Source organism: Plutella xylostella, chromosome Z (assembly GCF_932276165.1).
Source record: "Plutella xylostella chromosome Z, ilPluXylo3.1, whole genome shotgun sequence".
In the NCBI taxonomy this organism is placed as follows: Eukaryota; Metazoa; Arthropoda; class Insecta; order Lepidoptera; family Plutellidae; genus Plutella; species Plutella xylostella.
In genome coordinates this window covers 11,027,452-11,043,084 of record NC_064012.1, presented here as the reverse complement: position 1 = coordinate 11,043,084, position 15,633 = coordinate 11,027,452, and the positions used below count along the sequence as shown (strand labels likewise).

Sequence of the window (15,633 nt, the reverse complement as noted above, 5' to 3'; positions counted from 1 at the left end):
CTGTGGCCAGGGCCTGCCATAGCCTCAAACACTGTATTTACTCTACACTGTATCGCCAGTTTACTCACCTATTTATGGCTTGCGAGAGTGTGCTAATGATTTGATGGCCTTACTTAGTTGGTGTTGTTAGTTTAGCAACCTCACTCGTGTTTCAACTGTCCGTTTCGTGGACTTGTTAATTATTTCGACTACAAGTTATAAAATAAACATGCCTTAGAGTGTACTAATCATCATCGTTATCCCGTAGTGAACTTCTTTCGTGGCATAGTGAAAGTAGAAGTAAGAAAAAGAATAAACGCAGGGTTCCTTTCAACAGAACTAGGTTGAATCTGATCAACTGATATCAAAAGATTAAGATGTTCAAATGAAGCTGTCTGATAGCACTGATGTGAACCGTCGAACTTGTCAAGTCGTTGGGTGTGGAAGTGATTCTTATACAAGTAGTGATCTGAGGGCTTAGTGTAAGTTTTTATAACCGATCGAGCAGTGAAAACTAACGCAAATTTGTATGGCGCGGAGCTAGTGCAGCACCTGTGGCAACTCTCCCGTGCAATACAATACAGTAGAAACTAACTATTAACAATAACTTAATTCTAATATAAGTAGGTACCTATATAGTATTATCATGGAAGCATGTAACTGAACTTTATCTTTGACACATACAGTGCCACAAACTTATCTGTTCCGGTGAGAGCTCACGTAAATGTATAATATTTCTTCATTCTTTAAGATATTAAGTTTTGCAATAATGGTAATTTACCCATGCGGTTTTAATAGACCCATCTAGTTAATCTTTCAATATATATTTTATTAGTTAATAATGAGATATGAACCAATTTAGTTAACTGTCACCGGAACAGTAGTGGTACTCTCGACGCGCAATCCATTGTTTCACGCTTGCCTTCGAGTCATTTGGCACTCTGGAACACGATGGTAGCGCCACCTTGCCTACCGTATTTGGTGGTTTTCGGGTGAACTAGTCTAAATTCGGTTACGAACGCAAGTTGGTACTCTTGACCGCCATTTTGACAGTTGTAAATATTGAACAAACTGGATATACGCAATCGCTAAGGCAAGAAGAATAAAGTAACTTTATTACTTGTATTTGTACTTGTGAGTGGCGATTTTGTGTGGTACTGGTATTTGAGACTAAAGATGCTGTGTTATGGCTTATTTAGCACTACGAATAGCGATTTAGCGCAATGCGCAGCGAAGAGATATCCGGAGGCGCAAAAATCAGCGGCGAATGGTGAGATATTTGGACGAAGCAGTGGAAATGGGACAGGCGGAGTTCGTCGATAATTACCGCCTCACAAAATAACTTTTTGATGAACTATGTGGAGACATAGAGCCCTTCATGAAGGAAGGGTTTAGGCCTAGTCCACCACGCTGGCCTAGTGCGGGTTGGTGGACCCCAACACAAGCAAGCTTGTGCTGAAAGAGTTTATTTATTTATTTGAAGACCAACAAATGATACACTTGTTACATACATCAAGGCTACATAAATAAATTACAGTACAGGCCTCTGACTAGGATTAAGGACTGCTGCCGAAGCAGCAACCGGGCCCCACAGCTTTACGTGCCGTCCGAAGCACGGAAGCGTCCAGAAAAGAACCACTTGAAATTGGTCACCCATCCAATGGCTGACCGTGCCAGTTGTTGCTTAACCTCAGTGATCAGTTATGATCACTGAAGCCCGCTCGACTACAGACGCTTCGATAGTGTCAACTTGACACTATTCACGACAGTTTTTGTTATTTTTTCCTTTTCATTCATTCTTTCACAAAGTCGATAAAACAGTTTCAAACAATCATAACCAAATTTTAAGTGAAACCGAATTGTAACCAAATAGACGTCAAGAGTACCAAATCTAAATTGAAATTGGTTCTGACTCGAGCACAATATTAACGCAATATGAATAACCGTCTTGCGTATCAAGAGTAGCAGTACAGATAAGTTTGTCGCACAATACGTCTCTGAGTTCTTACCACTTACATTATCTAAATACAGTAGGGAGGATGCCATGAACCACTACCACTATAATTATATTACTTTTATAATAAACCATAATATTGACGCCACCTTCCCTCTATTTCCTCTGAAAACACTCTCATGCAACTGTTAGATTCCGAGTCTCGTTTAATTTAGAAAATTTAGTATTTTTAACGGAAAATGAGGGGTGTTATAAATTTACGCGGTATGTGGTAGTGTATATTATATTACCTGAAGCATTGAAACAGTTCCAGTGACCATAGCACAAAGTTATTTGGTGTCGACATTTTGTTAGTGGAACTTTTTCATTGTTGCTGATTATACAGGGTGTTAACTAGAATGCGTTTGAGCGGGAAATGGGGGTTAGTATTAGTCTAACCAAGCACGTTTCTAAGAAAAAAAACATCAGAATCTCGAATATTTATGTTTAAAGTCTAAAGTAAAGTGGAAAGTTTTACCTTAATCAAAAACCTGGTCACCCTACACAAACACATAACCAATGAGACATTCGATTGCAAAAGAACACACACTGTAAATTTGTTATCAACTTCACTTTTCATAATTTATTTGATGTAACTATGATTGTAATTAATTACACAGTAGGTAATAACAATTATTAAATAAAATTGAAATTATTCATGGTGATTAATGACATACTAATCAACAATTAAACAGCTGATGTGCATAAAGTTTCATAGATCGTACAGAATATCATTTATGACTTTCTAGGAGCTCAGAACAATAATTAAACATTTTACTCAGAATTAGGTAAGCGTTTAGTATTCACCCTTGATACTCACCACGTTTTATTTTTCTTTTATTACCTAAAGATGCGTACAGACCGGCCCAACGAATGCCCACCGATGGACATTTATCATACATAATACAGGGGCAGATTGAGCAACAAAGGTCAACAAAACCCGTTCGTTGGCGTTCGTTTGGCCGGTCTGTACGCAGCTAAAGATAAAAGACCACAATGCATAACAGGATGATAACAGGGTCTACTTCAATGACGAATTGGTTTACTTACACTCGCTCATCTCGATTTGTGTTGTGTACTTGCGATTGAGACGTCTTTGATGACGAATAGTACGGAAATCCTCATAATAAGTATGGCCTCACTTTGAATACCAGTAGAATAATAACAATCTCGCGTATCATAACCATCGAGTATTTATGATAGTCATTACCTTCTCTGTGGATCTAGTCTGTCCAATGACAAAGGCATGGAAGTAATAATACAACAGGAATGCGCACTGCACCAAAAAAACGAGCCGACAGAGATAGTCGGCACGGAGCCCTCCATCTCTTTCTATTTTTGGTGACCATAATTTTAGGTAATTCATGAGACATCACTTCTAATCTATCATGTCGCGAATAGGTGTCGATGGTCTCAAAGTCACCTATTATTCGAATAATTCGATTGCAATGTAGGTACGAATGTATTTTGGTGATATGACAATTGAGTAAACAAATGGGGAGAAGGTAAAATTTGTATAGATATGTTGTTGCAGCGCAAACTGCAATGTAATATTGATATGTTTTTTTTTTTCCATATCAATTAGATATTCCCAAGGTTTGAACTAGCAACAACAATATGTCTTTTTACCAAATTCTACTAAGATGGACTGGTTTTAACCCTTAATTCACTTCCTGAGTCCCTGGGACTCACATCAAAATTTAAAAATTCAATAATTGTAACGTTTGAGCGGCTAGTTTCTCCCCCGTCTCAGTACCTTCCTGAAGGTTCACGGGCTCCATGGTGGCGAGAGGATGTGCACCGGCATGCGTATTTAGTGAGTTATTGCGTCGAGTGAGTCCCACGGACTCATACAAGTGAATTATGCTATATTTATTTTATTAAATTCAATTTTCGAATGTTGCTTATTTGTCGTTATTATTGATATAAATCATATTTTTTTATATGCTTAATAAGATATATTTTTATGGATTGGCAAAATGAATCCAAAACAAGTTAATATTAATGAATCTAAGGACACGCCTGCACATAACTCGTCTGCCACACAAAGTTCGCTGCTCAATTTCATCTATCATGAAAAGAGATTCCTGAAGATGCGAGCCACCCTGAATCTGAAGATATGTAATAAAAGAAAGTACTGCTGTCTGTTCCATTTCAAAAAGAGAATATTAACTGCATTTCTATGTACCAAATGTACAAAACCCAAATGTTTGGCCTGCTCAAAAAAGGTATGCTGACGTTGCCTGTAAGCAGTGGCAAAACCCATTGCACGTTTTTTATTTTTGTATTAGAGCATACATTTTTGCTTTTTATTTTTGGTTTGTATGTCTTTAAGAGTCAAAAAAACGTAAAAACATATGTTTGTTACGAATATTTGATATTTTTGTAGAGGTTTTAAAATACCTCTGTTTTTTTAGGCTCATAAAATTAGTTTCTTTAATTTTGGAGAGGATCTCAGAAGTCTGTCCAGTTTCGTTTCTTTTTTCTAGTGCATTAATATAATAAAAGCATAAGTACTGAATAACATTATTACATATTTTTTTCAAAAAAATATGTTTTATTTGAGTAACCCACGCTTGCAAAATATATGAGTCCCAGGGACTCATACAAGTGAATTACGTTAGTAATTTCACGAAGTGAATTAAGGGTTACCTAATTAGAGAGTTAGGATTGACGTAAATAATAAGATGAGCGAAATCAAACAACACACATTTTTATAATAAGTATAATACAATGTATTTATTGGATCTTCTTTATTTACACGTTACTATTCTGTTCTATCTTATAATACTCATATCTATCACCAAAAAAATCAACAGCTCATAACTCTTTACCAGCCTTATAAGATAGCCACAATAATACCTAATGATACTTAGGTATAAAATAAAACAAAAAGTTGAATGAAACAGGTCCTAATTAATGGAAAGTGACTCAAAAGTACGAATAAATGGTCACCCTAACCATAACGTCTCTCACAACAGTATAAACGTCATCCGTCATCTTGACAACTTCGGTCTTGTCGTAAAGTATTTAGAAAAACTACCAATAGTTTTTATGAAATTATTATTCATACAAATACCAAATATTTCATTACAATTACATGTTTATAATGATTTATTATAAATTTGTTTTTGAAAATGATATGATATACAGTAGTCTATGAGTTAATTTAATATTTTTTTTGCATAGCTCTCTTCGTACAAAATCTACTAAAGTTTACACAACTAAATCCTGGCAATTGTTAAAAAGAGAGGAAGGGCTCTGTGGTAACCCTCTCTATCGGCTCGCGGCCTCTTTCACTTCAAATATAAATCTTAAGGTGAATTCGTTAGGTCTATTTTTGTTTGGATCATTTTGGTGAGTGCGCATTCCTGTTGTATTATTACTTCCATGGACAAAGGACAAATGAGTCTGTCAGTCAGTCATTGTTGTTTACTTGTTTACAATCATTTTTTACAATTATTACCTAAAAGGGAAAAGGTACCTATAATTCTATCTTTTGATTACCAAGCCTTGTTCCTCATCTCGTTTTATGTTGTGCTGTGCTGTGAATACGTGTGACCTATGTTATGAAGCATAAAATGAAACTGTTCTGTATTCATAAAAGATAATTATTGTGTATCAATAAAGTGATACTTATGGAGTAAAATGAAATGTCTACAATGGATCGGGTACTTTGAGTACCCAAAATCTCGGTAGGTACCTTGACGATGTGGCTCCAAGTGTGGTGCTGATGCACGCATACTTTTTTATTGACCTTGGCTTTGATTTTTTTGGCCTTGACATTGGCTGGCTTTCAAGTTCATGGTCATTCTGTCAAACGTACCTAAACATGAATAGGGTGACTATGAAATTTTAAAATGAACTAAATAAAACTGTTTTATGTTGGTCAGCTTGAAGCAAATAAAATACGTTTTTTAATGTCTTATCGTGGTCAGTATCATCAGCTGTATCTACCATTTCCCGCTCCAACGCAATTAAGTTAACACCCTGTATTATTATTGTGATATTTTATGAATAAGAACATACGCATTTGCAAATTGCGGAAAAAATTGTGTAAACATACTCACACAATAGTACGATCACTCCAACACCGAGCCCTTGAGGTAATAAAAAAAATACCCATTATAAACGAAGGGGACTTTTTTTGCTACACTGAATAAGTGATGCTTAATGCCAATTATTTGAGTTGTGCACATGTGATCACAAGGGCAGATGGGGAAGTTTCAATAAGAACTTGTGTGCAGGAGGGCACTCTAGCTTCCGATAAACGAAGTTTCGGTGCGCTGCTGCGCTAAGACTCTATCTTGATTTATTTATCGTACCCATTGTATGACATACACTCACTGGTAATGAAAAAGTTCCACTTACAAAATAACGACACCAAACAAATCCAATTTTTTCAAACATTTAATTTAAAATTTTAACAATATATTTACCGTTTTATATGGTAGTATCCTGATGCTCTGTTGAATATACTTCAATATTGCCGAAGGCGTCACTAAGCTATCCTTTTCCGTGTAGGAGTAATATGGTGCTTTTCTCAGTGGAACCTTTTGCCCGTGAGTGTACATATTTGTTCGTTTGTTAATTGTAATCTAGAGCAACCTTCCATCAGTGGTGTATTGCAACTTGCCGCAAACTTGATACGTTTCATCATTCCATTGTTACAATTGAATATTATTTGGCAAAGCAATGCAGTTTTAAGGATTCCGTACTAAATTCAATCTACTAGTAGGTATCACTCTAGAGGCTAACTAATCAATTATTTCTAATAAAGAAAACATCGTCATATTTCTAGATGTTAACCCTAAATGCATTTACTAAAATGGCGATACGGCTCGGCTAGACCAAATTTGTGCGGCGAAAAGTGTATGGCTCGTTTGCGAGTAATCTCTGTCTACCATTGACTTATATAGGTATTACTAGCGTAAGGACAGGCCCGACCGCTCTAGAAAATGACACCCTCGCGTTGGCCCTAAAATCTCATAATTTGTATGAATTAGGGCCAGCGCGCGGGTGTCATTTTTTTTTGACGAAACGTTTTGAAATCATTTTCCTTCCTTTTGAAATCATTGCTGTCTACCCTTTCGGGGATTATGATTTAGGTATGTGGGCATAAGACGTATGTAGCAAATATTATGAGCATTAAGTATGTGTTTCTTGCACAAGTAATACCTACATATTTATATCTTTATCCCTATCTTTTTTTAATTTTTATAAAAAAATCTGTTTCAGGGCAGATTTTTCAATAGTCAGAAACGTGAATTTTATCTGACGAATAAAATTGATGCTGTCACTGTCTAATACAAACATTCAGACGCGACAGCATTAGAATTATTCCCCAGATAACTTTAATCTGTGGCTATTGAATAATCAGCCCTTAGTGCATTATTATTTTAAAACATCGCCGTCGTAAACAAAAGTTTAGTTTGAATGGACTCATCGCATTCTTCTTATTTTCTATCTCTCTATCTCATCCGGATGTGATTTTTACCGCGAACTTTGCTTGTATTAAAATTCCTTTCTTAGAACAATGACTTAATATTATTCTAAGATACGGTATATAGTAATAGGTATTACAAAATAAACTCTCAAACTAAAGGTACTGCTTTTGAAAGCGCCATTTTGTAGTATCATTTTTAATACGTTTCTAAAAAAAACAATTATATGGTACTGCTAAGATTGAGCTATAATTAATGTCAAAAATGGCATCAACAATAGGCTGTCCCGTCGTAGTATGGGGAAATTTCGTTTTCTAGTTACGGTATAACAAGAGGTACCAAAACTTGCGTAATATTACACTAATTACGGAATAGTAAAAAAAATAGGATTTCATATTATATTGGGGGCTCTACCTCACTTTGAATTTTTGTAACTTTCATACAAAAGAAAAAAAATACAGACACAAAAGTCGTTTTTTTTTCAGAATACTCTATAAAAAACTTTAGTTTTATGTAATATATGTAATATATGTAATGTATGTAATAACTATAAATTTGTTAGTTTTAGCGGTATCTTTTCTATTTTAGGTATTATTCGAAGTTAAAGGAAAAAAAAGGTCTGACGGGACAGCCTAATCAACAAGTCATTTTTCACAATCATATCACAATGTTCACTGAACTTTTATAAGTGTCAAACTAGAATATTACTTACCTCTTACTATTTACATGCCATTGTACCAGTGAATTAAAATAAAGAAGTTTTAGCAAAACAATGTGGCTCGACTAACGTCCCTGGACTTAAATAAATGCAAATCTCTTTACAAATTACTTACTCCCTCGCTTTTCAGTTTTTTCGTCGGTCTACCTCTCTTTTGTTTTGGTAATAAAGGGATATCATTATTATTCAACTGCAAGTCATTCGCTTAAGTTAGGTGGACAGATAGTAGAAAAAGAAACTTCGTAGGAGAAAATGAAATTAGTTTATTAAAAACATCTCTCTAATACAAAATTACATTACGATTTCATGGTACAGGTATTACATAGATTAATTAGTAAAAATTTATAACATAGGTATAAATAATATGGGTACAAAATAATATTTGCTTAGATTATGTAGCTTTTATAGTCGATACTATGGTAGATGTTAAATTAATAGGCATCATTTTAGATTGATCGTTTATAGTAGTGTTCGTTAATTCATTTAGATCGTTATGAACATCTTGTATTACTGAATCATTTTTCAGTAGGTCATCGGCAGTCAATATTTCATTTATATCAGTTGTGTTAGAATCAAGTAGAGATTTTGTATTATTTATTTCTGTTGCATCTTTATTATATTTAATCGTCCCGTTTGATGTATTAACACTTTTTTCTACAGTTGTAGTAGCAGTGACAGGACTGCTAACTTTGTCTAGTGTAGTATTGGCTTTTGTGTCACTGCTCACTCCAGTTGATTTTGGAGATGTTGCGTTACCTGACTCTACAACATCATATCTGACAAATACTTCATTTTTCTTTTTAGAATTCATATCAATGTCAACGATCAGATTTTTTGCATTACTATTATTAGTCATTTTCACACCTGTAGATGTTTTAGATACTACTACAGGTACTCGGGGGACGTAGCTGTTTGCACGATTTAAAATATTGGAAATGTTTTGATTTGAAATATTCTTGATGTTAGAAACATTTCTATAGTTATTTATTGTTTTTGGAGTGTTTTGTGGCACTTTATTTTTCTTGTAATTATCATATATCAAGCCATTTATCAATATACTAATCACTTTTGTAAATGTAGTGTTTACGGCGCTAGAACCCCATATTAATTCTGAATGAGTTATGTTCCGATTGTGTATAATATGATGGACCATGGGGTGTTTTACCTTAGCCAGTATAGATTGAGCGTCTGAGATTGTTGACACCCAATCATCCGTTGAACTTATTATTGCTAGTGATGATGTGATTTTTCCTAGGTTAAAATCTTTACCTTTACTTCCGAAATCTTTAAACTTGCCAGCTTGAGCACATTGCGTATAATGTACAATAGTACGTGTAGACCCACTAGCAGGCGCATGATGCAATATACGCTGTTGCAATTTTTTATCAGATTCAAACTCATAACTTCTGGGTCGCCCAGTCAAAAAGAATAATGGGTTTGAACACATCTCGTCAGATTCATTGCAGTTGTTATACTTTACAAGCCATTTAGGTAGTTTAGTGGCTGGTAAAAATTCTCCACGGCCAAAAATGTTATGTATTATTTGATCAGAAGAATGCAAACTTAGGGCCGTTAGCCATTTTATGGATCCATGGATATTCGTCATGTGTGCCAAAGGACCTATCAGTATCGCCATCCTTATAAGATCGTTGTACTTAGGAACATTCGAAAGTAATACCAATATAGCGGAAGCTCCCATAGAATGTCCTATTAAGTTGATTTTCTTTAAATTTTTCTTAATTCCAAATATATAATCGATTTCAGATGATAAATCGTACTGTCCTATCTCCTTAAACGTAAAGTCCCAGTATGCTGGTGAGCTCTTTTTGAAGACATGGCCTCTTGAATAGTAATTTCCTCTAGCATTGGCCATCCAGACATCACAGCCAAGATCAGATAACATGTACGCAAGGGATTTATTAGGGCCATTGAGTATCCAGTCCGCTGAGCTTCCAAGTAGTCCATGGTGTAACAGCACCGTTTGATCTTTTAGAGGCTGGGTTGAGTTGATCTTGTCTGGTGAAGGGATCCTGTGAAGTGTTAAGAAGTATCCATCAGTCGTGGTGACGGTGTGGGTCTCCACTCTTCGGCGGTGGTACGTGATCAGCTGAGGAGTTGTCATGTACACGTTTTCAACTTGCTCCGCGCTTGGTTTCTTCCACTGAATGTATTTTTTTGTGACGTGGCCGCCATTTCTCTGCATTACAGTAGTCATTGGTCTACGACACTTCCGCTTTGTGAAAAATATTGAAGACAGTTTGTCAGTCATAGTCACGAACGATTTAGCAAATGAATCCGCTAATTCTGTAAACTTTGTAGCTATGAAATCGGTGAAGGATATGGAGTTAACATTTTGCACGTAAATACAAATAATCAGTAACAGTATGATATTGAACTTCATGGTATAGTGCGTTCTCACGCACAGCGCGGCCTAAACTGAAAAACTGAGCTCGCCAATCCAATAATTTCAGTTATGCTTATTAAAAGAACAATTGACTTTCTGTTTAATAATAATGTAACAGTATAATTATGTTAAGTTGAACAAAGAATAGATGTACTATTGGATAATAATAATGAAGATAAACTTAGCAATCGGAATGTTCAACAACACTGTCTTCGTATCAATAACAGTGTTATAAGAACCACCGTAGCGTACCCTAAAAAGTGAGTTCTTCTTCTTTCGTGTCAGTGAAATGCGATTTTTTATATTTGTCTAGACCAAAAACAAGCAACTTTGATAGCATTCTGGTTGGCCTGGAGTAAGTCTTCCCGTGTGCAGGTGGAAGGGCACAGGGGACAGGAGAGTAAATGCTCCATAGTCTGGGGGGCGGTACCACAGTGAGTGAAAACTACTTACAAAATGGAGGTTTATCCGCGGGTCAACCCGCTGCTTCTATACGATTATGCGAGAAATTAAATATACGAACAAACCAAGGAGTTTCCCGGCTCTCGCCCAGTTCGAAAGAACTTCCTTTCTTAACGACGTAAACAATTTAAATCTAATGCAATATGCAGAGGCGGCGCCCCCCGCCCCCCACTCTGCCCCTCTTCCACCTTTTACCTGCGTCCGTATAAAAAATTCATTCCGCAATTCTGGGTCCGCGGGCCTACTGCCGCTTGCATTTGCAACCCTATATCAGCGCGGTGTAGTACACTCACGAGCAATGAAAAAGCTCCAATGAGAAAAGTACCAAACTACTCATAAACGGATAAGGCTAACTTAATGACGCCGTCTGCAATATTTAAGTACTTACATTTTTACAGCGCATCGGAACATAACCCACTAGAAACTTGTTTAAAAATTGAGGTGATTTGATGTCTACACTTTGTAAGTGAAACTATTTCGTTGCTCATGAGTGTATTAACAAGTTATACGTATAAGGGATTGGCGTAACCGGAAATTAGAAATCTTTTTAAAATCAACTCTAATAATACACGAAAATTTAAAGATCTTTTAATCATTAAGGAAACGGTATCAGATATTGATCATCATGCATCCTTATAGAGAACGCTATGTTAACTGGCGGGGTTCTTCTTCGGATTATAATAACGATGTCCACAATTCACAACTCTATCTCGTTGCATTAACCTTTGAAACGCCTCCTTCCAAGAGGCATTAAAATCTCAATCGTGTCAAATTTTTCGGCCAATAGACGATTAATTACATACCTACAGTGCCACAAACTTATCTGTTCCGGTGACAGCTCACATAAATGTTTAATATTTCTTAATTCTATAAGATTTTAAGTTTGCTCGTATTGTTAATTCGCTCTTGCGGTGTTAATAAACCCATTTAATCTTTTACAATATACAATTCATTAGTGAGTAATAAGGTATGGATCAATTTAGTTCGGTCTCACCGGAACAGATAAGTTTGTCACACTATAATAATATGTGAGGACATCTCAACATGATAGATAGGTCTTGTAAACTGTCAACAAACAGAAATGCAATGACGACACAAGGATATTGGTAGCGCTGTTGCAACGTCGTGAAACCGTTGGGTTACTTACAACTACCGATAAACCTTACATTTTGCTTTCACCCGACTCTTCTCTAAACATGATAATATTTCCCATATTGTTTTCTTTCGAACACGTACCAGTATGTGCAGATTAAACCCACTTTACGTATATAATTACATTTTTATGTTGGCAAAAAACGTGTGGTGGTTGTGCAATCAGTAAAATGTATGATTTGTACCATCTGTAAGGAAACGAAATGCTTATTGTACACAATAATTTCACTAACAAGTCACTGGTGTTAGACGACAAAAATAATTAAAGCGATTATAAAGGTCATGTTAGTATATTTTATTGTGTTCAAGTCTGAATAAGCCTAAACTAAATGATAGCAAAATAGAAAACTAATGGACAATTTGATAAAATCTTTTACAAATAGTTTATTACTTTGTTGCCTATCATTGTCAGTATGTGTAAAGAATCTGAAGAAGTCTGAATTGTATATGAAGTCTCCCCTGTAAATATGTGAATAGGGGTGAAGGGGGGGAGACGCCCAGCAGTCTTCGTGAAACATTGATTTGATGCACGACAAAGTTATGACTCTGTGAAATCCGATATTAATTATCGCTAGCTCAACTACTTACAGTCGGGAAAGACGGACGGTGTTTCTATTAATAACTTCTTCTTAGTAATAGTGTTTGTGTTTTGTTGATTATTTTAATTAAAGTTATAAATCAGCTTTTTAATTCAGGGTTTTTGTAAGAAGATAATAAAATAATTATTAAAAACGATTATTTAAATTTTATTTGTAATTTATCCATGTCAACTAGGGTCAGAAAAGTGGGAACCAGAAAGTTCGTTATATATTAAAGCCTTTGTAGACTTAGGTACATGTCCGTAAAAATTTTCAGATTTTGTTTGCGAGGATAATTTATCTACTAACAGGTTTATAATATATATAAGGTATTCTGTTTTATTTTAAAAATACTACCTACTTGAAACTCGGTAATGAAAATCGATAACATTTTCTATATTATATCTACCAACGTTAAACTTACTAAAGTCGTAACAACTAACTTATAAAGTCCGCTATTCCCACCGTATTATAGCAAAGTCACCATCCTATGCAGTAATTACTTAGTCTAGTCTATGTACTAACTTCTGCACCATTAAGATTATGCGAATTATTTCTAACTTTACTAATGAGTTTATATTAGTTGCATATGCCCCAGACATTCTGTAGTATTATCATTATGAACCTCAAACCTAATGATGAAGACTGCATAGCGATTGCCATAATGTTCACGCTTGACAGGCACGTTGAAGATTGCACAACACAAAAATGTAACAATCTAGACCGGAGAATAATATTGTGTCCCAGTCGGGGATCGAACTCGAGACCCTCGGCACAGCAGTAGAGTTATGAACCACAACGCCATCCGGTCGTCAACCGAGCACACGCAATTCTATTAGTGCAGGAACCACAGTAAAAATAGGAAACCGCGCAATTTGTTTTTTGTTTCATCAATATGTATAAGCTTTGCAATAGTTTCAGATAAAAGTCACTTATGAAGTCTGAAAGAATGCTGTACCCCTGTGGATACTACGAATGTGGCTACGTATAGGTAGAGCTGGTTTGGTGCGTTTTGAGAAATATTTACTTTACCTTCCTAATTTTCCTTTTAATTCAATAGCTTAACCTTCAGTTGTGATGCAAAAAGCAAGTGTCATTTCACAAGTGCCATAATCAGAGCTTTAAATCAATTTGAGAAAGATTATTTTATGAATGTATGTGGCATCAAAATTTACCTTTCATTCCGTTTCCCCGCCGTATTTTCCAGCCAATACTGGGAGCAATACCAATTCGCCGCAACATCGTAAGTGACGGAATAATAATTCAATTGTATGGCTAGTATTGTCCAATGTCCGTAATGCCCCTGCTAGATTGAGTTTCACCGATCTCATGCAAAATTCAGCGACCGCGCACCTTTGACCCCGCCATCCTCCGACCGAACCATTATACCCCCCTACACCCAGGTGCAAGCGAGACAGACACAAGTCTTCCAACTCCCCCGTAGGATCTTGAGTTGCGAAATTGCTGTTTTTATTTTATACTTCAGTGAAACATATTGACCAAGTCTAGCCTCAAGCACAATGAGCTAGAATTGCATAGAAAATGTTGTCAGACCCAAATGGTTTGTGATCAAAGAGAGCGCGGCCCATTATCATTTATCAGCATGCTATTAAGTATAAAGAGGAGTCACTATGTATTTTCTTCTTCTTCGAGTCTTCTTCTTTAAGTACCACTTCGAGGTTGGCGGTCAGCTCTGCATACTCCACACTATTATTCCCCAAGCGCAACAGCTGTTCTAGGCTGGCCTGCTCCGTCCATTTCTCTTATGTTAGCCACCACTTCCTCTATACATTATTCGGCTGTCCAATTTCAAAACACAGTAACAGCCAAGAGACAAAATGTTCAGGAGAGCCAAAAAACGTTTTTGTCCCTTCATTTCAATGCCCTGGTAAAACTATGATACATATCTAAACGAATGTAAGCTTAAAAGAACCGGCAGAACCTAGGTTTTACATACAATACTATTTCATTTAAATATGACTAATATTGTTGCTGTAATGCACAAAAGAAAACACTAACTAGGTTTTTAATGGTTTTCTCACCCTAAAACCGCCCTCACTGACCATTTTATAACCTAGTAAGAGCCATTATTGTGTAATTTAAGACAAGTAAAGTATATTGAAATTGCAATAATAACGTAATAATTTATATGTTTTTTATTTTTTTATATGTTTTGAATCCTTCACATAATATAAATCAAATTTTGCAGCACTTTTACACGACCGCACTAAGTAATAGCTGAAATACCGGCCATATTTTTAAGTTTTATCTAAATGAACCAAATCGCCATATTAAGAAGGCATGTCTGACACAAACATTATTTATGGCTGCCTTAAATTAGACAATATTTCCTAAATTTTGAGCTAAAATTAGTTTACAATGTTTGAGTTTTTTTTGGTTTATGCAAAATAGGGCTAGTAGAAAGGTTCTGACGAGAAAGGTCTCTATGCCTTTTATAAAGAAGACAAAATTTCCTTATGTTCTACTTTTAATTCACCTCTCTAGGTCTCATTGGTTCAAAGATACAGGTTCTGAAATATCTGATATTTTTTCGAAAAAAGTGTTTGTAATAATGTATGCCATTTGTGACTTACTAAAATTAACGGGCAAAAATTGACCTTTGCTGACCATTTCAAAACCTAGTAAGCGCCATTGACAATTTTAAAACCTAGTAAGTCATTTTCACTTACTGTGTTTTAAAATGGTTGGTGGCTCTTACTGTGTTTTAAAATGGTTTTCGTGGCATTTTTGATTTCGCAGGGTGGAGTTACTAGGTTTTTAGAAATTTTATTTTCGTTTCTAAGCCGTTTTTTAATATTCTGACATATGCAGGAATGTGCGGAATCGCCTAAAATAATGTATAAATCAAAGACCCGTTTTTTTTTAAGTTGGCGCTTACTGTG

The 15,633-nt window shown here is 35.6% G+C and overlaps 1 protein-coding gene across 1 annotated transcript; it reads right to left on the bottom strand.

The window, feature by feature from the left end:
• Window positions 1-8,415: 8,415 nt before the first annotated feature.
• On the bottom strand, window positions 8,416-10,664 carry LOC105381633 (gastric triacylglycerol lipase). Its single transcript, XM_038122282.2, has one exon. The coding sequence runs from the start codon at window positions 10,533-10,535 to the stop codon at window positions 8,526-8,528; it is 2,010 nt and encodes a 669-aa protein (XP_037978210.2). The 5' UTR covers window positions 10,536-10,664; the 3' UTR covers window positions 8,416-8,525.
• Between the last annotated feature and the right edge of the window lie 4,969 nt (window positions 10,665-15,633).

Bases quoted from the DNA above. Each gene is read 5' to 3' on its own strand.
- LOC105381633 (XM_038122282.2), bottom strand. From the start codon at position 10,535: ATGAAGTTCAATATCATACTGTTACTGATTATTTGTATTTACGTGCAA.